Source organism: Paramormyrops kingsleyae, chromosome 13 (genome assembly GCF_048594095.1).
Source record: "Paramormyrops kingsleyae isolate MSU_618 chromosome 13, PKINGS_0.4, whole genome shotgun sequence".
Taxonomy (NCBI): domain Eukaryota; kingdom Metazoa; phylum Chordata; class Actinopteri; order Osteoglossiformes; family Mormyridae; genus Paramormyrops; species Paramormyrops kingsleyae.
This window is the reverse complement of record NC_132809.1, coordinates 31,409,664-31,433,910: the sequence shown is the minus strand read 5'-3', so window position 1 is coordinate 31,433,910 and position 24,247 is coordinate 31,409,664. Positions and strand designations below refer to the sequence as shown.

The following is a 24,247-nucleotide window of genomic DNA, read 5'->3' as shown; positions in this document are numbered from 1 at the left end:
TATACTGGGAGGTCTGAAGTGTGCAGGTACCAGCCAGCACTGAATGATGCAAGATTTTACTATAAAAAAAATTGTAAATGACACTGAGGTTTCAAATTGCCATTAGATAATCTAGCACATCTTCTGTATTCAAAATCACACCGAAAATCAAAGGAAGAAACTGAAATCACAGACTGATCCAAATGGCACGAATTATATCATGACAACTCATAATGTGGCTCAGTAGTATGTGTGACCCCCACATGCCTGTATGCACCCCCAACAACGCTTGAGCATGCTCCAGATGAGACGGCGGATGCCGTCCTGGGGGATCTCCTCCCGGATCTGGATCAGGGTATCAGTGAGCTCCTGGACAGTCTGTGGCACTGCTTGGCAGCATTGCATGCACTGGCCCAGAGATTCTTGACTAGATTCAGGTTTGAGGAACGTGGGGGGGCAACCAACGGCTTCACTGCCTTTGACATTCAGGAACGGCCTGAATGTCTAACAGCAGTCAGGGTTCTGTTGGCTAGTACATGGAGGTCTACGTGACCTTCAAAGGATATGCCTCCCCAGACCATCACTGCCGCCAAACTAGTCACGCTGGTTGATATTGCAGGCAGCATAACATTCACCACGGCGTCTCCAGACTCTGTCACATGTGCTCAGTGTGAACCTGCTCTTATCTGTGAAGAGGACGGGGCACCAGTAGTGAACCTGCCAATTGTGGTGTTCTCTGACGAGTGCCAATCGAGCTGCACGGTACTGGGCTGTGAGCACAGGTGCCACTAGAGGGCGTCAGGCCCTCATGCCACCCCCATGGAGTCTGTTTCTGACAGTTTGGTCAGAAACATGCACACGAGAGGCCCGCTGGAGGTCATTTCGTAGGGCTCTGGCAGTGCTCCTCCTGTTCCTCGTCTCACAAAGGAGCAGATACCGGTTCTCCTGCTGGGATGCCCTTCTATGGCCCTGCCCAGCTCTCCTCATATAAAGGCCTGTCTCCTGGTATCTCCTCCACGCTCATGAAACTGTGCTGGGAGACACAGCAAACCTTCTTGCGACGACACATATGGATGTGGTATCCCGGAGGTTCTAGACTACCTGTGCGACCAAAATGGGCTGCAGGTACCGCCTCAAGGCAAGGGCACTAGCAAAATGCAAAACTATAGAAAAATCAGTCAGGAAGGATAAGGAGAGAGAAATGGTCTGTGGTCACCAGCTGCAAATCCACTCCCTTTCTGGTGGTTGTCTTGCTGTTGCTTTCATGTGCACCAATGCAGGAGAAACTGATTCAGTCGCTTATCCATCTGTCTAGTATGGAAGTGTATCTCAGAAGTTAATTTGACCTTGGTGTTGAACTATGATGATTAAGCGTTCCCTTAATGTTTTTGAATAACGTATAATTAGGTGTTGAATCCTTATTGCTTTTATCATTGTGTTGCCATTTCTAGAGTCAGTCACATGAGGAATAGCACCATAAAGCTCGAGGATTTGTTTACCTTTACTGCAGTCGTAGATCACCTCTTCCAGCATAATTAAGGTTGATCGTGATAAGATACCAAGGAGTTCTTCAAAATACCTGCAGCACCGGTCAGAGTGCAAGGGAGAGCGGCACGCACACACACACAAACATACACACACACACAAACATACACACAACAAACAGACAGAGAAAGAAGCAACAGGACGTGTCACCTGTATAGCATCAAATTGTGGAAATGTGGATAAACTGATTTCTGACTTGGATAAATGTGGATAATCAGACCCTCCTGCAATCACAATTTACATTAAAAAAAAAAAAAAAAAACACTCATCACTCATTTTATGGGTGACCGTCTGTGTTTTTTTTTTTTTTAAACTGTGACTTGGTTCTTCTCTGCTTCTCATAGATGAAGGGTTTCTTCCTTGCTTTTTGGGACTTTTGCTTCTAGGAGCCTGATATAACCTGTCCTAGCAGTTCACCTCACACCTGCACTCAGGTCTGCACCGGATGTCATCCTAGGATTCATGAAAAACCGTCTGTTAACTTATCCGTCATCTCTGGCATGACCCGGCTGGTTTCTGGTCGTTTCCGGTGTCTCCTGCTTCACCTTATTCCTTTGAACTGCTGTCTTAGAAACTCTGAGCCTGGAAGCAGCCTGCCGTGCAGTGTAACCTTCTGCCAGCAGAACCTGGATTAAACCAGGGTTTAAAAATGCAGATTTCTTTAGAAATACAGTGTCCTCTTTATTTTTTCCATGGCTGTATATGTGTCACATGGATGTGTGGCGACGCCATAAAAAAACTAGCCACTTAACTTTATTAGCCTATATCTTGCTTAAGAAAGGTTGGGAAAGACGAATAAAAAAAGATGAGTGGAATGTCGGAACCATCCTCGTTGTCTAGAGGATGGGAGACTCATTTCAAAATTGGGGGCGTCTCTTATTTGGAACTGGTATGGTTTTAAATCACCCGACATTCAGTATTATGCAAGCTTTGCCGCCGTGTTATGATGGCACTGATGCAGTTACCTTCCTCTCCTTATTCTCATAAGTTACTCTGGATAACACATTTAGATATTTCACTGTATAGGCATCCCAGCTCTCCTGGAAGTTCCGGAAGCCTCCCGCATGTTTGTAGCATCTCCCTGACATCCGCGCTCCTTCTCCAAAGATTATAGATAAGCTCTAGGGTGTTTACTCTCCCACATGCTCTCACTATTTATATATATTTATGGGGGAAAAAAAACATCTGGGATACTGTGTATAATTTGCGGGTGTGAATGAGCTGTTATCAACATGCAGGAGACTGCTGGGTCCAGCAGAGCTGGGATGTATGTTTCAGTAGCTGTGTGCCTTGAAGCTCTCACTTGTGTGTTTCTCTGTTCCCTGATACAATATGGCTCACTGCAACAACAAAAGTGTTCTTTTGGTACAGCAGAAATGGTAACTTTAGTGTAGCACATAAAAGTTAGTATCAAGATCTTCAGGCTTTTTGCAAAATAAATGCTGTTGGTACTTTCTGCCATGTCTCCCATTTGAAAATGATAATGTGTTATTTACATGGAATGTATAATTTTTTCATTTACATAAAGGGACAGGACATGCTACTCCTCCCAAAACTTACCAAAAAACACACACACACACACACACACACAGAATAATTTTAGGTCGTATTGCAGGCAGTATAATGGATACTGTTGTGGCCTTATAACGCCAAAATCGCCATTGATTGAAAGGCTGTTGCTTCAGTAGTTATTGCATTCCCAGCTATCACTGGTCTTCAGGATTGGCATGATGATGGCTCTTGTTGATGAAAGGCATTACAAGCGGCAGATGTGTGTCAGGAGAATGTGGAGCTGGCGTTGCAGGACATCTCCTCCAGCTTTCATCATTTCAGCAGTGACTTGATCAACACTGGTTGCCTTTCCATTCTTCAATGATCTTATTGCACTTTTCACTTCAACTATTAGCTCATCATCGGGGAAAGATTCACCAGGGGAGCTCAGAAAGGTGCCATCTACCTTCTTGATGTTCATTGGCTTTGATTTTACCACTGAATCTCCAGAAATTAGGCCTCATCGATCAAATATTTACCACCTAAGAGAGGAAATGATCTGGGGTGGAAAACGTGCCATTATTGTTTACATTGACTTCAAATCTGCATTCGATTGTGTTCGCTGGCCGACCCTGTGGATAGCGTTGGAAAATGAGCACATACCTTTGAAAACTATCCAACTTTTCCAAGCATCATACAATGGCTCAACCAGCAGTGTGCAGATACAAAACAAACTATCCAAGGAATTTTCTATTCAAACTGGGGTCCGCCAAGGACATGTTACCTCTCCTCTGCCATAATGAAAGCATTAAAGGACAGACAGGGAGTTCAGTATGATGTAAACAGCCTCCAGGGCAACTTGATGTTTGCAGATGACAATATTGTGCAATATTTGCCAACATGGAGGCAGAGGCCACCAACGTCCTTCATCACTTAGACTTAGAAGAATTATCGATAAGAACTGATACTTTTATTGATCACCATGGGAAAATTCACTTCACAACTCCCACAACTTGCTCTCTGTTGGTGAGGGCAAGCTGGCTACAAAGAGCAGCCACTTGTTGCAGTGCCCAGGGAGCTGGGGGTTAAAGGCCTTGCTGAAGGAACCAGCAACCATCTGATCACAGACACAGAGGATTAGCCCACTGAGCCACACACTGACCCTCAAAGAGCACAAAACCAAGTGTTATAACCACGGATGGAACACAAGCCAACGGTCATCGCAGCTGAGTCCAAACTGAGAAGGTCCAAAAGTTCAAATACCTGGGATCACTGGTGCAGCAGAAGAAAAGTAGCATTCACCACTGAAGTCCACTGTAGGATCGCCCTGGCCGCAGCAGCGGCTTCACTGAAATGGTGCCTCTGTAAGAAAGCCATTATCTCCACCAAGACTAAAATTCACCACTTCTAAACACTGGTCCTGCCAATTCTCCTGTATGGATCAGAAACATGGATCAGACATGAACAAGCTCGAGGTCTTCCAAATGCAATACCCAAGGGCAGATCCTGGCTGTCTCTCTTAGCGATTGGCATCATAAAACTATTCGGATCAGGTGCGATCAACCTTTAAATCAAAGAACAAATCCAAAAACGCAGGCTGCCACGGTTTGGCCATGTCTGCAGAATGAATACCAATCGACTGGCGAGAGCCACCTGTCCAATGGAGGGTTCAACAAACAGCACCAAAGAAAACATGGATCAAGCAGGTAGAGGAAGACCTAAGGGACCAGTGACTGACCATCAATGATGCTAGAAATAGCCACCACCAGGACTAAAGAAGTGGCCTTGTAATGTGAAGTTACTGGCTTAAGTCTCTGGGAAAAAAACATTACTGTACTACACAGATATCCAACCATATAATGGTAAAAAGGAGGATACCAGCTGAACCATATTGGGAACATTTTTTGCACAAATTAGCCATTGAGTTGTTATAGGAATACATTAATATTCCATATTCTCATGCCTCACGTCTGGCTTGTGATGGTTGTGACATGGGTTAAGGCATATAACCTACAAGTCCCTTTGGAAAATGTAAATGACAATGTAAAATTTAATACACTTGGAGAATATGGTACTTGTATAGACAAGAGTGTTGCATGCATGTAACCAGGACCGTAGATAAAACCCAGATTCAATTTCAGCTTCATATTTGAGTATATTTGGAAAGGCGGAGAGAAGGGCAACTAGCCCTCTACCTCCAGTAATGATGGAGACAATGATGCATATGTACAGTGTCATGGCAAAGGCCATTTCCATAAAAACAGATGAACGGATTAAATAACTGACATACAAAAAGAAAACCAAAAGAAGTGAAAATGTTTCCCAAAATGTGCATCTCCAAAAGCAGAGCGTTCAGTCCGGCTTGAATGGTCAAGCTCTTCCCATTTAGAAAGAGTCCTGGAGAAGGAGGTCTAGTAAACATTTAGTAATAAAAATAAATACAAAAAGAGAAGAATCAGGATTCAAGCCAACTCTCCAATTTGGTCAGTGGAATGAAAGTTTCTTCCATACGGGTCACGCTCCTTTGATAACGGTCATCCATCTCTCAATGAACTCCTGTGACCTCCTCATACGCGTTGTCGCCCCCTTGTGGCGGCTTTCCCAGGCATCTGGGTGGAGTCCAGTTCACACGCTGGGAGTCCTGCCTGTGTGCGGCTGCTGCTGAAGCTGCTGCAGGAAGAGGGGCCGCTTCACCCGAGGCTTCCTCCTCTTCGGCTTGCTCTTGGCTTTGGTCAGCTGGACCACGAAGAAGGCCAGCACCACCATGGCACCCAAGAAGGCGAACACCGGGATGGTCTGTCCTACGTCCTGGTTGTAGCGGCCTGGCATGATACCTGTACGATAGACACAGCGTGACGGGGACCAGCATTCATTCAGACGTTCAACTGCTCTAACAAAATGCCAAGGGCAGTGCTGGCATGGGCGAGAGACGGGGCTCAGTAATCACCTCCAGGAATGTCCCAGGCCCCGCTCTCTCCGGGGGAGAGGGGTCGGACCTGAGGTCGATAGGGCCGGATGTTGGGCAGCACCACTTTATCCATGTCCACAGAGAGCAGTTTCTGATGCTTCCACAGGTTACTGCTTAGAAGAGGAGGACGAGAGCTGAAGTCAATCATCCCCACCTCACATGCAGCCCTAGAAGACCATTTACAGCAGAAGTGATGCGATCTCACACAGCCCACACAGTCACCTGGGTGCGGACTCGTTCAACGGCTGCGGTTTGGCCCAGGACAGGTGGGGACAGGCTGGCAGCGGGCGAGGCTTGGGGTCTCTCAGATGAGCCTCCAGCACCTTCGAATACCGATACAGGTGGTTACCTGTAAGAGCGACACAATGGTTCAAATACAATAAGGGAAGGAGCTGTAACACTTCTAATAAATATGCAATGACCACCCCAGCGCCTCTGCAAACAGACAATGCTGTTAAATTGCCTGTAGGGGGAGCACTGACATACCCTCCAACCTCTCAGGCAGCGGGTGTTCAGACACTGACGAGGGGGGGGCCACCCGGCTCTTTGAGTGGGTGAGACTGGCAGGGGTCATGCTGTAGGAAGTGAACTGCAGGAGAGCATCCAGGAGCCAAAAGCAGTCTGGGGGGAGTAAGTGGTGGAATGAGAACCCAGGTTAGATGTTCACACTCAAACCATCAGTGTATTTTTAATACCTTTTCTTACATAGTACAATAGTACATGATTTTTATGGATTTCAGGTTATGAATTTAAGCTCAAAATTAAAATGAAGTATTCTCTACCTTTCTGCCTATGACTGTCATCGATGCAGTTGGAATCACCATACAGCCCTATCCGGCCGCCCCCTTCAGAGGGGGTTTGGTATAGACCCAATATGGGAACATTGTCAACTACCGCAGTTTCCTGCTTCAAAACCTCCAGTCCTGTGAAAATGAGAGAGGGGGGTCAGGTTGCCATGGCAGCACAAGCCAGAAGTGGCTGTTGAGCTGAAGTGTCTATAAGCAGTGTTTCCCAACCCGGTCCTCAGCGACACCCAGACGGTGCATGTTTTTGCTCCCTCCCAGATCCCTACTGGACTGCTCGGGGGTCCCCGAGGACCGGGTGGGAAACACTGGTCTGCAGCTATAAAACCAGGAAGCTAGAATGACCACCTTGGTCCTTCAGGGTCTTGGCAATGACGATTCCGTCTTCCGGAAAGCGAGCAATGCTGCACCCAGAGGCGTAGTACACTGAAGTGGAGGAGGAGAAGGACAGTGTCTAGGTCACCATTTACTGGACGATTAACTGTCGTACAAATAATTGTGACTAATAATTTGTCTTTTCTGTTCATTTTATAACACCATTATAGAGTTAGCCTAATCATGGTTTAATACACATACACCTCATGAGGAAGAGCTATTAATTAGCATTGGACTCAAACATACAACTAAAAATGGCATTTCTGTTTGCCTTTTAAGCTTTGTAAACAAAAACTGTAGAGGGCAGATAAGACAAGCATGCGTACACCACATTGCATTTTGTCTTCATTTACAGCAAACTAAGCAGGCTAACTTGTAATCCGACAAGTTATCCAGCTAAGCAAGAAATCTGGCTTTGTGAATCGTGATACAGGACGCTGGCGCTAATGATTCTGCCGACTTAGGTTTTCTTTACTTGTCATTCTTAGTGTATCTGGTCTTTTTTCAGATGTTGGATTAACACGGTTATATCCCATATCTGAAATGTTGGTTTATATTTCCATATGTGAAATTGCTGCTATCCAGTGACATGGTATTTTCAGGTGTTTATAGCTTTGGTTCACTCAGAACTGAAATGTGAATTTTGGCTTTGTGTTTGTTTCAGCCATATTTATATCACTCGGAAGTGGGATCAGAAAAAAATGGACAAAATAACACACGTTTCTCTAGTTGTTTGTCTTACTGACATACTCTACTGACTTTGCTGCAGCATGATAGTTGCAGCAGTCAGGGACATATAGTCAACCCACTGTGACTGAAGTACCTAATGAGACCCATAAAAGCCCTCAGACACGTGTAGGTGCTCTGCAAAACTTCAAACAGACAAGAACACAAAGAATCCAAAATCAGACTATCTGGCTGAATGTCCAACTCTTGGCTAATACAGATCGTTCACGAGCTATCTGCAAAATGAACCTGAACTGATGAAAGAGAAATATTAACAGGATCAGACTGGGTTGTGAAACAAAGTGGTACAAATCAGGCACCGCTGTGAAATATGCCGTAAAGTGTAATGCAGATGTATGAGGTGCAAATAGGGCAGGCTGTATGGATCGGTTCATTAGCACGACGATGTTTGACTAGCACTCGTTTAATGACATTACACAGTAGAAAGCAATACGAAAACAGTGATAGAAATATGACGTTTCATCCAGCTATTTTTATACAGATGAATGGAGAAAACCTAGTAATTATGCAAAATAATCACAGTCAGCTCAAATAATCGCAATCAGGTGATTATGCAATAATCGTGAAAGGCCAGTTATCAGAAACATCTGAGGAACACGACTCAAATATTCAACATGATTCATTTAGACGTTACAATACAACACTAGGCCAGAGGACGCCTGAGCCACATGTGGGAATGAACACAGTTAACAGAATTAGAAAAACACTGAAGTTTGGCAGAGTTCATGGGTCACAATGATGCTGTGTTACATTGAACTGATTTTGAACACCATGCCAGCTATGTGTATGGCAAGAACAGACTGAACAACTAGAAAGGTAAAAGCTTCATTGTTACAAAGAGTCAAAACAATGATGTTTAAGATTACTTTTCGATTAAATCTAAATAACCCTCTGGCTTGACTTTTTAAAAACCAGTTTAACAGTTTAAAAACCTCTGTCACCGTTCAGTGATAACTTACTCTCATGGTCGGCCATGGCGAAGTCGCCCTCGTAGAGCCCATCGCTGAAGGCCATCCCCCAAATGGATATCAGGTCATTGAGGGCTGGCACGTTAGCGCCCCCTGTGTCCGGCATCCACCACTGCCTGCGGATCAGACATACGCCAGGGAGCAATCGTCAGATCGGAACCCTTCTTCTGATCCTGCGGAGCCCCAAGGAAGCTGCGGAGTCCCTACCTGGTGTTCTCATCGTAGAACTTCACCTTCCTCATGACAGAGGTGTTATACCAGTCACTGAAGATGATGAGCGACAGCCCGTTGTCGATATCGCGCCGAAGCTTGTTGACCTCCTCAGGGAAATACTCCTCCTCACTGTCCACCAACAGCAGGGTTCCTGTCAACAAACGTCTCCGATAAAGACACGTACAACGCCAGGAGTTCAGCACCTTCAGTGGGACGGATGTTCATAACAGGTAACTGAACATAAGGGCTATTTCAACAATGGTGAAGCACGCATGTCCCAAAATATGGAAATTTTACAAAGGTGACATTTGGAACTTCCTCCCACATATTCATTATATTTTCCATCTCAAAACATTCATTTGATTATGTTGCACAATTACAACTTTGACTTCATAGTCCTCATACTCATTGAGGACATTCGTACACCTGCATCAAACCAAATCAAGACCATCAATGGCACGGACCATCAATGGCACGGACCATCAATGGCACGGACCATCAATGGCACGGACCATCAATGGCACGGACCATCAATGGCACGGACCATCAATGGCACGGACCATCAATGGCACGGTTATAAACTGCTTACACAGATGCAATGGATAACGGCCAAAGTCATGTGACCTCTTACCATACTGACTGGCATCAAAGCAGGTGAGCGGTGCCCCCAGCACCTCCACAAAATACCCATTACTCCTCAGGTGCTGATACATGTCCCTGAAGTTTGTATGGATGTGGTCTCCATTCCTACAGAAAGACCCAAACACCACAAAACTGAGCATTAGAATAAATAACATCTGCCAGTGAGTTTTTACTGTACAGTCAACAGATGCCCCCTGCTGGTAACTAAACAATCATGCAGATCTTCCCAGATTTAAATTACATTAAAAACTTAGGTCACATAGGACGTATAAACCCAGGACTGACCTCCATGGCCCTGTGCTACACAGTTTCCTTCCTGTACAACCAGTAAATCACCCAGAGAACATGTGCAAAATTGGCCTATTTCTATTGGAAAAAACAGCCTATTTATCTTTATACAATAATTACCTGCAAATCTGTATGTTGTTACCACAGAACTGTACCTATTTTCATGCTCACCAGCTTAATCTATTGCCATGTTCATACATTTACTTATTTATTTTTAAACACACTTGTATGTGGCATTGTGCATTTATATTTCGGTGCGTGTACCCATGTACTATGCAGTGCGTAACTATAAGCCACCCCCCCCCCCCGGATAATAGATATAGCTCACCAGTCCAGCGGGTCGTTCTTCATGCGGAGGTTGTCTCGCGGGAAGTACCCGGGGGGGTAGCGCAGGTTGTGGTATTGGTCCCACAGAACCCTCTTGCTGCGTGGAGGAGTGGGTATGATCTTCACCTTCACGGGCAGCTTCACGGTGGATGTCAGCTCCCCACCAGCGTTTGACTGGCAAAACACACAAACCACAATGGTCATAGGTAGCACTCATGACCCCCCCTTGGAGAAAGAGACCATGATTTTCGATGCCTTCCAGAGCTGTCGGCTTCCTATGCCAGCTGAACACTACAGAGAAACTGCCTGCAGACTTAAGCAGCCCCATGATATAAAACCTGACAGTCACACCATTTAAAATGAGTCTCTCATAAGCCACATGAGTAAGTGAGGCCATAAAAATCCAACATTACCAGCCTCTAACAGAAGGGGAAACACTCAAGTCACCTGCCTAGCCAGTAAGCAATATGCTACAATAACACAGATAATTAAGGCAAACTGCAGCCTTACTACACACAATTCCAAAATAAGCATTAGGTCTATGTGAAAATGGAGATTTATACTTCATCTGAGGCACAAAAACTGCTCTCGCTGACAACACATTTCTCATCTGGATTCAGTTGCATCGTTTTCCTTCATTTGCCAGCAGGTGGCGCCAGAAAGGCGCCAGGACTCACAGTGTTTTCCGCCGGCGAGGCCACAGTCACCATCACGTGGCCGTGAGCGATGCCTTCCCATGACGCCGCTTTCTTCGCCACCGAGATGGAGACGGCGAGGTACCCAGCCCAGGGCCAGAGCACGGGGGAGTAGGAGACCGCCACGTCGATATGGTCCCCATTCTGAGGCAGGTAAGGCTGCCAGACAGGCTGAGGAAGCAGGAGAGACCATCAAGAGGGAAATTCAAATGCAGCTTTGAGAAACGCTGCCCAATTCTACTGCTGCTTTGAGCTCAAAGCCAAAAACTTTTAGGCAAGACCAAATTAAATATTTAGGGAGCAGAGCACATTCTACTCACCTTGTCAACAATTCGGCCTGTGACCCCCATCCCATTCAGGATGGTGACGTTAACAATGGTAGGCATGCCCCCATAGTAGATGGGCTGGGAGCAGTAGGGCCACATGTACGGACACTCCGTCAAGTCGATATAACTGGGACTCAGGCTGAAACAGGAAATGGGGGCCATTTGTCATACTGAAGAGGAGCACCGTGGAGACTCAGATGTAAAGGAATGGGAATGAAGCAGCAGAGTAGCCTACCTGGCCTGGGGCTGGTAGCTGTTGAGGATCTGATAGGCGCGGAGAAGGTCCAGCTTGCCATGGCCCTGCTCAAACATGTTGACCCCGGGAAGGCGGCGAGCTGAAGCGATGAGGGCCTGCTTCATGCTGGCTGGGTTCACCAGCTCCCGATTCGGGACAGTACTGCAAGGGGGAGGGAATCCAAGCATATTTAAGTTCCTACACCAAGCACCTCCAGAGGGATACTCCCAGAGAATAAAGTACACAGGCCAAATCTGGAAACCCACTACAGCACAAATAAGAAATAAATGAGATCCATGAAAAGCTGAAGGTCTAAAACACTCTTCACAAGCAAATTATACACCTGCGAACTGTGGAATCTGGAAGCAGCAGGGGAACGTAAATGATTCTGCACTTAAGTGTCATTTACACACATTTAAATTTCTGAACAATGATGCTTTTGTTTCATTACTGAACTTTAGACGAATTCCTGCGGTATTTCTAGGTCAGTCAATGTATTCCTGTGAATATAATGCTGAACGATGGCCAAGGTAGATGTTCAGAGTAAGAAGACTCCCCTGGACTGATGGATTCTGGGTAATTCAGCAGAAAAGCACTGGCCAGTCCTCATCAGGAACACAACACAGCTCTGCTTAGACGAACCAGTGAAGACGCTGTAGATGCCTTGGGGTCATTATGTAGTTCTGCTATGACACCAGCATGCTGTAAGTGTGTAAGCTCTGGCATTTCTGTCAGCCTCATGGGTGAATTCTGTTAACTTCATACAAACATTTTGATGGAAAGCCACCAAGATAAATAAAGGAAACATGTGAAGAGGAAAAGATGAAGCAACGGCTCTTAAATGTAACCATGCAGTTTTCAGATACACAGGTGGCCAGGGTGCATGACAACTTCTTGACTCATTTTTGTAAAAAGTCAGCTTTAGTGCAACATCCGATCTGAAACAGAATCAGCGAAACTGAACACCCATGAAGACGATTTGCTCTGGAAGAAACTGCAGAAGCAACTTTCAGGAAAAATATGCAGTCTTATATTCAGCTTGTCCAGTGGGTAGTTAAATGTTCATTCAAGGGCATACGAGAGACTGGCATTTTGGGGGGGAAGGGGCTTAATTTAATTACATGCCTCACCTGGCCAGCAGGGTGACCGCCCCAAGGGATCATCACAAAGCGCAATGCCTCACCTGGCCAGCAGGGTGACCGCCCCAAGGGATCATCACAAAGCGCAATGCCTCACCTGGCCAGCAGGGTGACCGCCCCAAGGGATCATCACAAAGCGCAATGCCTCACCTGGCCAGCAGGGTGACCGCCCCAAGGGATCATCACAAAGCGCAATGCCTCACCTGGCCAGCAGGGTGACCGCCCCAAGGGATCATCACAAAGCGCAATGCCTCACCTGGCCAGCAGGGTGACTGCCCCAAGGGATCATCACAAAGCGCAATGCCTCACCTGGCCAGCAGGGTGACTGCCCCAGCCACCACGGGCGAGGCCACGCTGGTGCCGGACAGCGAGCGGCAGCCCTCCTTCATGCCCGAGCCACGCACGCCAGAGCCGTACGTCACGATGTCCGGCTTCACGCGGCCGTAGCCGCCGGGCAGCTCCTGTGGGAGAGGCCGGGTGAGCGGAGGGAGACTGGAAGCCCTAAGGACGTCGTGCCAGCGGAGATGCCAAGCTGTACGGTTTGTAACGCACCACTTAATTAGTAAGGGCAGAGGGGGACGCAATCTCACAAAAATGCTGGCAATTATGTCGAGACAATCTAATTCTTTTTTTACTAAAATAGGAACCTGAACAGAATCCTGACACTTTTCTCCCTCCCCATTTCTTAAAACTTATTAATGAGACCTTATGGGAATAGAATAGAATTCTGTATGTCTGACTCATCTCTGGGGATGTGCTAGTTAAATAGGCCAGAGCTAATGGAAGATAATGCAGCGGTGATTACTGTCAAACCGAAAAACAAATTAGGCCTATTCAATGACAAGCAGCACGAAGATAACAGGACAAAGGAAGATCCCCAATAAAACAGCCCTCTGACGACATGCATTAACGTCATTAACTCCGTTCTAGCACATTTCATAAGTGCCCAGTAGTTTCACTCCATGTTTTTGGGGCCTCCAGCAGACAGTGGGACGCTGCTGTGCGACCTACCCATGTGGTCATGCCCCGGGATGAAAAGCGAGCGATGTTGTCCTCAAAATCAATGCCCCCGACACCAATCACATCCATCTGGTCAGCAGGGTTGTTGAGGGTCCTAAGAGACAAGGTCGTGCCATCGCACTGTCGTGATCTGGGTCCTGCCTTTCAGTCTGGCCATGAGGCCGGAGGGATTAAGATTTAAATGTGCCGCACACGCACACGCACACACACTATGTATTCATATCTTTATGGGGTCTCTCCATTCATTTCTATATGCATAACCCTAATCCCAACAATGACAACCTTATCTCCAACCCATCTCTAACCTTAAGTAACTAAGTCTTTCAGCATTGTTAGTTTTTTCATTGCATTCACAGATTTTTTGAAGATTGAGATTATTCTTGTGGGGATCGAAAACAGTTACAGATTTTTATTAAACTGTGGAAATCTGGTTCCCACAATGTAATGATTACAAAAACATGCACGTGCGCACACGCACACACGTCACCCTCCCTTCCCCAAACTCACCCATAAAGTGGTCCATCATTCCCAATAGCAGAAACCATAATCACCCTGTTAGCCGTCAGCTCCCAGACCTGCACACATTTAAAGGTTATGTATGAGACACTGATATCAGGCTATAGAAACCCAAAGTACGGTCTACGAGGACCACAGAGCCCGTGTGTGGTCATATCCCAGCACTCAGGTTGGTCACATTATTAAGGAAAACATGACACCCCACTTCTGTGGATGTGGGGACTTTCCAGTTGGGGGTTAATATCAACCTGCAGAGCTTGGGCGATGTTATTTTATATTAAATTAACCCGGGAACAAGAAAACTGAGACCCAACAGCACGAGGGGTCATGACCACCCAGACCTGGCACTGGTGTCCAAACATCAAGGAGGATTCACCTTATCGACAAAGGGGTGGTCCATGAAATCTGGCCCACCGATGCTGAGATTCAGCACGTCGATCTTCTTCAGGATGGCGTAGTTGAACGCATCTAGGAACCAGGAGGTATAGGAGACCTAAGGAGAGCGAAATGAGCAATAAGCATTGGCTAGGCGCAGAGAGGCTGAGTGACTACAGGTCCTTAGAGCACGTGTGCACATCTGAGCGAGACTGCAGAGGGCATGGATACATGCAAAGCTGAGGAGAACATGCATGGGCTGGGGGGCTTTACCTGGTTGTTGGTAAAGACTCTGAAGATGTGAAGCTCTGAATCGGGGGCAAACCCTTGACACTCTCTCATGCTGGCGATGACCCCAGCCACAAACGTACCATGGCCAAGGCCTGGACCAGAAACACAGGAAGCAGGAAGCGCTCAGCAACCACATCAACTTCAATGCTATTACTGTTCACCTACCTATACAGTCAAGCTTCTCCAGAAGAAAGTTAATTTCATTTTAAGCTAAATTTAAGATCTCTTTTGAATATGTTTATCACCACCTTAAACGTGATTCTCAGGGTGCTTTTCCGCTGCATCAGGTACCGTACTTTTGGTACTGTATGGTACATCAATGTGTTGGTTCTCTCACTGGTGTAAAAACTGGTATCGTCACCAAATGACATCACAACGCAAGGCGGGATATTTTGCACCCAATTCGAAAAATGGCCGCAGTATATTATAGGACTGCACAACGTGCGATATTAATACCAAAATCACCACATGTTATGCACATGCGATTCCTACATTGCCAGTCAGCTAGAGTAAGATCAGGCTTTTGATTACCTTCAATTCTGAATGCAAATTATAGCGCAGGGAGTTTAAGCTTCATCAAAACATGTTTTACTGTTATGGGGAGGAGGGGAGGGAACTTAGCAAGAAATTTAAATGTTAAGGCCTTTTCAAGATTATCTAGTACATGTTCATTAAAGCTCACCTCCGCTGCTTTTGCATGAGCGCTGCATGCTTTCTCAAAAACGATCATAATTATTTTCATGCCTGCTGTTTAAATCATTCCTAGGTGGGTTTGTGAGAAATTTATGTGGAACTCCTTTTTTGCTTTATAAATTTCCCAATATTTATTACAATAAATCATTATTGCAAAATATGAAAATTTCCCAATGCTGTGTCGTGCTAGTATATTACACAAAATACTTCATTTCTTGCAATGCCATCCTGATCTTGTATCTGTTCTTCCGACCAGCCCCCAATTAAAGCTTGGGTCTGATCTGTCCACACATCCATTATTATTATGTTTTTAAAACTTTGTTTATTGCCGTTTGACTTTGTAGCTTTTTTTTAAGACATTGGTTGGATTGTGTTTCAGAGGCAGGCAATTTGCATAACCAGTTGACAAAGAAAAGACCAGTACCAAAAAAAAAAAAAAAAAAAAAAGTGTCCCTGCTGTTTTGGCACTTTAAGTACTGGAACTTTTGTACTGGTTCTTGACCGGAAGTCAATGGAAAAGGGAAAGTATCAAAAGCACCGAAACAAAAGTATGGTAACCTGGTTCAGTGGAAAAGTGGCCTCAGAGACCTTAAAGACAATATTAAAGATCGAACTAGAACACAATCAAATTCATTACACTGGTGCTGATAAGTGCTTTTAAAGGAAGTCCAAGTCCAAGGTCTTTTCGGTGTTACTGGTGCCAATGTGCATGTTGTTTTTAGACCAGTATCTATTCAGATTACTTCCTTTCATGACCTCGGGGCTCACGATCGCCACGAGCACGTGTGGCAGGTAACCCCGTGCGAGAGCCTCTTCCGAGGCGGCCTGCAATCCGAACAGGGAGCCAGATCTCACCGTCGTCCAGCGTCTTCTCGTTGGTCCAGTTGGTTCTCTCCTTCACGTTTTTGAAGTGTGGGTGTTTCTCGCTGAGCCCGGTGTCAAAGACTGCCACTTTCACACCAGAACCTGGACACATGGTACAATCACGTGGGATTAATCCGCACGAAGACACGCTTTATACGCCGTGTGTATAAAAGGCACCTAAAAAGAGAGTAAAGAATATGCTACTGTACACACGGCACACACAGAGGTGCAGAAAATTCTAAGTGTCACATAATAGCCCCCAGAGGCACATAATTGAAAACCCATTACATTACATTCAAAAGCCATCACATTAAAGCACTCTAATACACTGAAAAACAGCTATTCTTTCATTATGCCGTCACTCCCAGGAGTTCTAGAAAGTTCTCAGACACCCTCAAGCACAAACTCCTGCTGCATAATGGCTGAACAGGCCGAGCACCCATCTTGTGCCAACTGTGACCTGCACCAGCAGTACTTTCCTGAACACACAATCACGCCCAATAAATGAGGGCATACAGGAAACGACCGATTCATGCTCCCGTTACAGACGCAGACTGGCTTGTGAGGTGCAATAACATACAGATTCGCACAGAGAAAACCTCCTTAGACCACAGCTGGGGTCATAAGCAGCTATAGTGGCCACGCTGCACCGTCAGTCACGCAAGCAGCAGGAAGCTGTAAGCCTTGGCCCCTCGTCACATTCAGCCGCCCTTACCGGTGTGGCCCATCTGCCAGAGTACGTCGGCCTGCAGGATCTGGGCCACGTGTCGGGGGATGGCGCGCAGGAGGCGTCGGCTGCTGTGGCGGCCCGTGGCGTGCCAGAAGCCCGAGCCGAGTGACAGACTGGTCCGGCGCAGCGGCCGAGACGACTGCCACTTCTGGGTCCAGCGAGTGTCATTGCAGGGAGCTGCTGAGCCAGGCTCCGGCGCTACCACAATACAGAACGACAATGATGCTTTTCCAAAACCACTCAAAGCAAAAACAAAGACATTGGCCACACAATTATTCATTTGACACTTAGAGTGACTTGCAATAGAGGGAGGAATTACAGAACATGTCTTCCCCCTATAATTTGAACACATGACCTATGTGCTGTCAGAACAATGCTCTACTTGTTGAGCTATGCGTAAAACATTTTGGCCATGAGAAACTGAAAATAGGGCAAAGGCAAGTGATTGAATAAGGACTTGCTGAAGGAGAGCTTCAGCTGAAGGATGGATTTAATAAAAGAATAGGAGTACACCACGAAACAGATGACAGATAACCTACTAAAGCCAAACAGGTTTCAGTCTTCTGTCTCCTTACTTTTTAACACACAAAAGAAAGCGAACAGGAACACCAACAAAGTAAAGAATGTCATGAAATAGGTGAAATGACACACCACACCAAACCCGCAGTATCAGGAACTGGACCCATTTATTAAAAGCTGAAGAATCCAATGACAGGGGGCTTGTGCATCTGGGGCGGTTTTGTGTTTAAGGGGAAAACAGCTTTTAAATCTGATTCTGAGAGCAAAAGCGTATAATAAAAAGTTTAAAGATAATTTAATGATGTTTTAAGATAAACAGCAGACAGCTCACAAAGGCTATGCTGCCTTGACGCCAAGAGGCTGTCGGCACTGAGCTCAGGTGATTCCTGCTGGGCCTGTAGCTTTAGCAGGCTTGGTGGAGAGCTGCTCTGAGAAGAAATATGCTAAGGCTACAAGAGATACCCTAACCAAAGCTCTGAGACTCCCACATGCACTGCAGGTTAACCACCAAAATCAGGTGTGTAATCCTTTCCATGTTCAATACTGTAATAACTTCATTAAAGGATCTAAACAACATATACTTGGTTACCAAACACAAAAAGTGACAGCTGCAGCGGAGAGTTGAAAGGCGGGGGTACAAAACCCAAGCCTGGGGGAGCCGAACATTACACAGGACCCTTCCAGTGAGCCCCCGCTCCCTAGAGCAGGTCTGCAACCACAAACAGCAAGCTGACAGCCACCACTCACCCCCCCCCATCTGCAGTGCCGTCATGGGTGGGGCTGGTCGGAGACGTGCCGGCTCGGGCACCGGGCCCATATTCCTAGCAATAAAAGATGGCTCTAATCGGCACGAAGAGCGACCAGCGCTGATATTACTGCCAAATGGTGTGCTGTGTGCTCGCACTACAGCGTGTGCACATGTGAAACACACCCTAATCTAAGGGGATAAGGAAGAAGCATCCTGACCTCTGGATGGCCGGGGGGGGGGAGGGAGGCAACCAGGTACCGAACAGCGGCATTGCACAACTACACCGGCTGGCGGGTGTTTACATTCCAGAAGATTCTCATGTCAGTGCCTCCACCTTTTTTTTTTTTTTTAACTACCAAGTAAAATGGACTAAATGGAGCAGATCATAAACATAAGGGAGAAAAACCTGTGCGACTGGTTACCATGACGACATGAGCAGGAAGGACAGTTCATTGTGCATCAGGGTGGGGGGCACCATTATCAGCCTTTAGGTTTTTGACCATTTGAAGGGGGTTAGAAACCTGCATGATTACGGTGTTGCTGAAGCAGTGTCAATGATCATGCAGCTAGACTAGACTAGAACCTACTACCATCTGGTAACGAACCCCATTTCCCAGCACCTGAAGGTGGTGTGGGTTCGGCCCAGAGATGGCCAACACTCACTTTGCACAAACTTGAGGCTGCGGAAGACCATGCGCTGGGGTGTGACCCTCTTGATGTAGGGGTGGTCTTGGAGAGTGAGAAGACCCTGTGGGAGAGCCTGCCGGATCTGCACCACCTCGAAGTCGCTGGGGAAGTCGCTCGCCGGATTGTCCCGCGGCATGATCCTCCAGACCAGCGCGTCCAAGTCGTGCAGCGCTCTACTGATGAACCGGCTCCTCGCACGTGCCGTGAAGTAGCCATTAAATACCACTATGTACTCTGGGGGGGGAGACAGGTACACAAACGAGGAAGGTTAGACATGAAACGCCAGACGGGCGTTTATAACCAGGAAGGCATTGGATCAAAAAAACAGTCAAATTTGTACACCTTACAGCTCACACTATATTTACCTGTCAGATTTACTGTAAGAGATACCATAATTACACCTCGGAAATTCTATTCCATTTATACCACAATACACCAGAGGGTCTGTTTATCCTCATACTGTAGGGTCAATAAAACTACTTAAGACTAAGTTCCAGGGTGGGGCAGATGGTGCGAAAATAAAGTTAGAACAATCTGCACCTGAATCAGTTCTAAACAGGCATATGCTCCAGGTAACACTCAAGGGAAAAGGAACCAGGAACTAAACTATAGCCTCTTGAACCAACAACTAACAATGGCTGGAAAAGCAAAAACTGTCAGTATGGCAGAACAGAGAAGAGCTCTGCGAAATGGGGTTTTAAATACGCAAACATAAAACTAAACATCATGCTGGGAAAATGAACATTAATTCCCACCAAAAATATGCAAGCGAGTTGTGTATTACATAAACCCAAGAACTATGGTTTGTTTTCAGCCAAACTGATGTCCCAAACACATGCAGCGCTTGCAGATAACCACAAGTTGTGAAATCTAGTCCAGAGAGCAAATCAACACTATTAATTTAAGGGGTAGCTGGGGCAAGAAACATACACCCACACATGTGCACACATGCACACTCTCACCCAGAATCACAACTAAAGATATACACGCTCGGTCAAAACTAGAGTACTCAGCTTTTGATTTTAAAAGGGACCACAGCGTCTACCTTATGTTACAGTGTGGGGGGATTAAATAACAGCCCACAGAGGTATTTACTCTAAACCACTAGAGACCCTACAGCACCCCCCATAAAAGCCCACCCAGGCCAGACACAGACACGACCTTCACAGTGGTGAGGAAAGCTCAAGTGAATGGGGCAATTGGCAGTGGACAAAACATGCATTCACAGGACCAATATTCAGGCCACTATATTTTCTTTTTTATATATATATATATAAAAAAACTTTTTTCCCCCCTTCATACACACCACAAACAGATACCCATGGTCACCCACTTGGACACTTTCCTTTAAGAATGGCTGTTCAACACTCTGGGCCAGCAGCCAATGAACAATCACTCCTGTAAGGAGGGCACAGGACGGAATGTGACCTTAAAAGTATTCAAGACTGTAAGACTACAATAGACTATATTAAAACTATACTATCCTATTATTTTTTTCCTTCTTTGAGAATTATACATCTAGGAGGGCAAAGCAGGTACTCTGAAGACGGCACACGCTCTGATAGGATGACAAAAGCCGCACCATGTGAAACATTTGTCACTTAATACAACTGAACAGTCACTGAAGGAACTGAAAAGCCCACAATATAAACTGATACTATAGAACCCAACCCGGGGGGGGGGGAGGCAAAAACAAACATACACACAGGAAAAGTGAGTTGTAGCAGAGAGATTCCTTAATGGTTACTGAATGGGGAGACAGCAGTCAGACCCTCTCTACAACACTGGTAATATTTAGGCTTGCAGACACAGACCCCTAGTTTGGCCTTCACCGGCATAAGTATTTGAAGAAAGAAAATCTTCGGCCTTGTTTGGTTGGTTGCAGATCTGAACCAGTAGTTCAAAACAAACAGCTTACAAGGCTGAAAAAAATCAGTCACTGCGAACATTACATTTTGAAATGGATTACATCTCTTTTACAAACACATGAAACCATCAGGTAAAGAGAAGAATCACTTGTAAAAAGGTACCCAGTCAAGTTAATTATTTGAGGAGTGACCCAGTACTTCATCAGTGCAAACAACTTTCACCATAAGCTAACCAGCCATTCCTGTTCCCTCCATTCCTAACACCTGTGACTTTCCCAAAGACCTCTGTATGCATGTAAAATGTGAGAAAAAATATGCTGGGGTTACCCTGTCTGTTCCTCTAATACACACCTCATCTGACATAATTCGCACGTTCTACTCCGGAACCCACTGCCCCCTGCACCCCCCAAAAAACTGCACACTCCACAGATAGACATTCTGTGTAACTGAGAAGCAAAGTCACCAAATGGCTGGCAGATTCTATAATCACAAAACAGTCAAACAAAAACAGACACATAAATACAGAGAAACCCATTACTTACCATGTTCCACCACTTTCGTAGAAAACTCCACTTTAAGAGTGAGCTGGGAGCAATTTGGGCAATGGAGTACCTCCGGGGACATGCTCACACCTTCCCGCTTGCTCCCAACTTGGGGCAACCTCCACCCCAGGAGGGCCATGATGCTGAAAAGCCACAGAGCCCTTGGAGAAGTCATGACCGCAGCTGCCAGCCCCCTACAAATCCTACTGTCTCTGTATAGTGCTGTCCCAGAGCCGACGCTGCTCCTCACCACATCAAAAGAAAAAAACAACCAAAATCAAGACACTAAGAAGTCTGATGGGAACTGCTTGGCATGAAGCTGCATGGTGCCCAAGTTGAACGGCGCCTGGAAGCTCTCATTTCTTTCTCCGTTTTCTCTCCATCTTGGGCGGAGGTGTCCACAGGGCGGCTCAGTCTTTTGGCAAAGCGGGGGCCAGGCGATGCATTTTTTACAGATACTGCAACACGGAGAATCTACTGCGGCCCCTAGACACAAAAGAAAGGCCATAGCTTGTAGGACTAGATCAACAAAATGACACACACCACAATGGCAGGCGTTTCACCCATATCGAAGAGAAAACCATCGCTTGTCATCCTTCCCCTCAAAACAACATGCTTAGCTGTTTATTTTGTAGGTGTGAGTCACTGTGTCCAAAATACATTATTCACCCCTTTCAGTAAGGTTTACAGACTCCAATTATGTTACAAAACAAATCCAAGAATGCCACAAGAGAACTTTAAATTATAGAATACTACAAGGCTTACGGTATCAAATGCCTCATGCCAACACCAAGAGTATATAACAGCATTACTGGGGAGGACGAAATTTAGTTGGGCATGTACTGCATCAGAGGCGGCAACAAGGATTTTCACCTAAATTATAATCCACACCAGGATCCCTCCAAGTGGTCAGGCACGGAGACCAGAGGATTGAATACACTCTGCAGACCCGAAAGGAACCAATCCACAGACTTCAGACTGCTGGACATGTAATGACATGCCACCAAACAATATAAAGGCAGAAAAAAAAATCAGAAAAAAAAAAAGAGGTCAAGATCTCTAAACATAGCCTCTACAGCTCTTGTGCTCAACACGAAAAAACACGAAAAAAAATACACACTCTAACGTAACTGCAGTTTGAGGGAGGCAGACAGTCGTCTAGGTTTCATCACAGCCAAGGGGGAACGCTCCAGTCCTGTGCAGGTATTACTTGGGCTTACATCGTCCATTCTGAACTAGCAGGCACTTTTTGAAAGCCCCCCCCCCCCAAAACCCCCGGGGTTCTTTATGCATCAAAAACTGTTAAAACGGCAGTCGCTATTTTTCAGCAGTCCACACATTTCTCGCACTCCATCACATCCATGAACGGCGAGGCGGCCCTACCCCCATCACAGGAAGTCCAGATGGGACACAGAAACTCATGCCCGTAAAATAAGGGCATTAAAAACAGCGCGGCCGCTTGAGTAAACACGAGGCCGATGTGAAGCTCCTCCGTCCAGCATCGCCGGAACACAGGATTAGGGACAGCAATTACAATTTGGCACAAGACTGCTGATGACAACTGCGATCCAGCACATATCACAGATGTTAGATAACATACATACTGCGATGGAGAGAGTGCACTTTATCTGACCACCTATGCAAAAAAAAATGTGATTGCAAAAGGAAGGACTAACTTATCTCCGGTCCAACATCTCGACTAAGTAAACCGACATCTGCTGACTGGAGCCTCCGGCCTATCCGGCAGCATCAGGCAACCCAGTGACCCAGATGGGGTCAGCAAACTCCCAAAGTTACCGGAACCCTTCTCTGTCTCAACGGCGGTCAACAACCCCGAGGAGGAGCTGGCGGTCCCCAGAGCAGGTACGAAAAGCGGGGGAAGGAGTTTACTGGCAACTGACCAAAAAATAAAAAGTGAAAAAACAGAAGCAGGACGGGGACTACCTTTTATTAAGACGACAAAACAACAACCAGCTGCCACCACGTTAGATTCGCGTCACAGTAACTAGCAACAGCCAATCAATAATTATAATTTACAATCTACTGGCAGCCGACACCATTCCATGCGTCTCAGTTACGGCGTGATACCCTTTAATGTGCCATAAATTATGCTGTAAGTGTTAGCTGGTTAGTCGGCTGAAGAGAAGGCCGTGGTGGCCGGTTAAACCGGAGCCGCTAGGCTACATGCTACTTTACCTCAGCGCCGGGCTCCATTCCGACGGATTCTCACCAATACACGCCGCGCTTGGTTATATCCCAGGCTTAACCAAAGTGTCTATTTCCTCCAAAACGACAGCTTTGGATGCCTGGTTTACGAATAAACAGCGCACCCTCCAAAAATGTCGAGCCTAGTGTTTTTAAATGGTCGTTATTATAGCGTAAGACCAGCACTCGAAACGCAAAACTTTGCTCGTTTAAAACTGACGTTATATCAACAGCTCAGCGTTCGCTGATAGCCTTCGAGCGCAATAGCCCCGCCTATAGAATAACAAGCCAATGGGAAGCTTAGACGGAACACAATCACGTGATTGACATCGAGAGTAGCAAATAACGAGGACTAAAACAGGAAGTCGTGCGCTTATTTTTACTGACGTTGGATCATGTAATTTTAATACGAGAAAGATCACTACATCCACTGTACCAGTATAAATAA

At 46.1% G+C, this 24,247-nt stretch overlaps 1 protein-coding gene across 3 annotated transcripts; it reads right to left on the bottom strand.

The window, feature by feature from the left end:
* Positions 1-5,150: 5,150 nt before the first annotated feature.
* Positions 5,151-24,048, bottom strand: mbtps1 (membrane-bound transcription factor peptidase, site 1). 3 transcript variants are annotated; one of them, XM_072698637.1, is made up of 23 exons: positions 23,791-24,048; positions 21,595-22,080; positions 19,161-19,418; positions 17,216-17,428; positions 16,492-16,602; positions 14,926-15,035; positions 14,654-14,770; positions 14,269-14,336; positions 13,753-13,855; positions 13,051-13,202; positions 11,603-11,764; positions 11,362-11,506; positions 11,024-11,212; positions 10,348-10,520; positions 9,721-9,836; positions 9,084-9,240; positions 8,868-8,992; positions 7,135-7,212; positions 6,766-6,906; positions 6,470-6,604; positions 6,206-6,332; positions 5,963-6,096; positions 5,151-5,849 (listed from the first exon to the last, which is right to left on the bottom strand). In XM_072698637.1, the coding sequence occupies exons 2-23, from the start codon at positions 21,767-21,769 to the stop codon at positions 5,641-5,643; spliced, it is 3,198 nt and encodes a 1,065-aa protein (XP_072554738.1). In that variant the 5' UTR covers positions 21,770-22,080; positions 23,791-24,048; the 3' UTR covers positions 5,151-5,640. The 3 variants fall into 3 exon arrangements, with proteins under 3 accessions (XP_072554738.1, XP_072554740.1, XP_072554739.1); XM_072698639.1 differs by having other exon boundaries at positions 5,963-6,093; XM_072698638.1 differs by lacking the exon at positions 23,791-24,048 and adding an exon at positions 22,468-22,646.
* Positions 24,049-24,247: the final 199 nt, after the last annotated feature.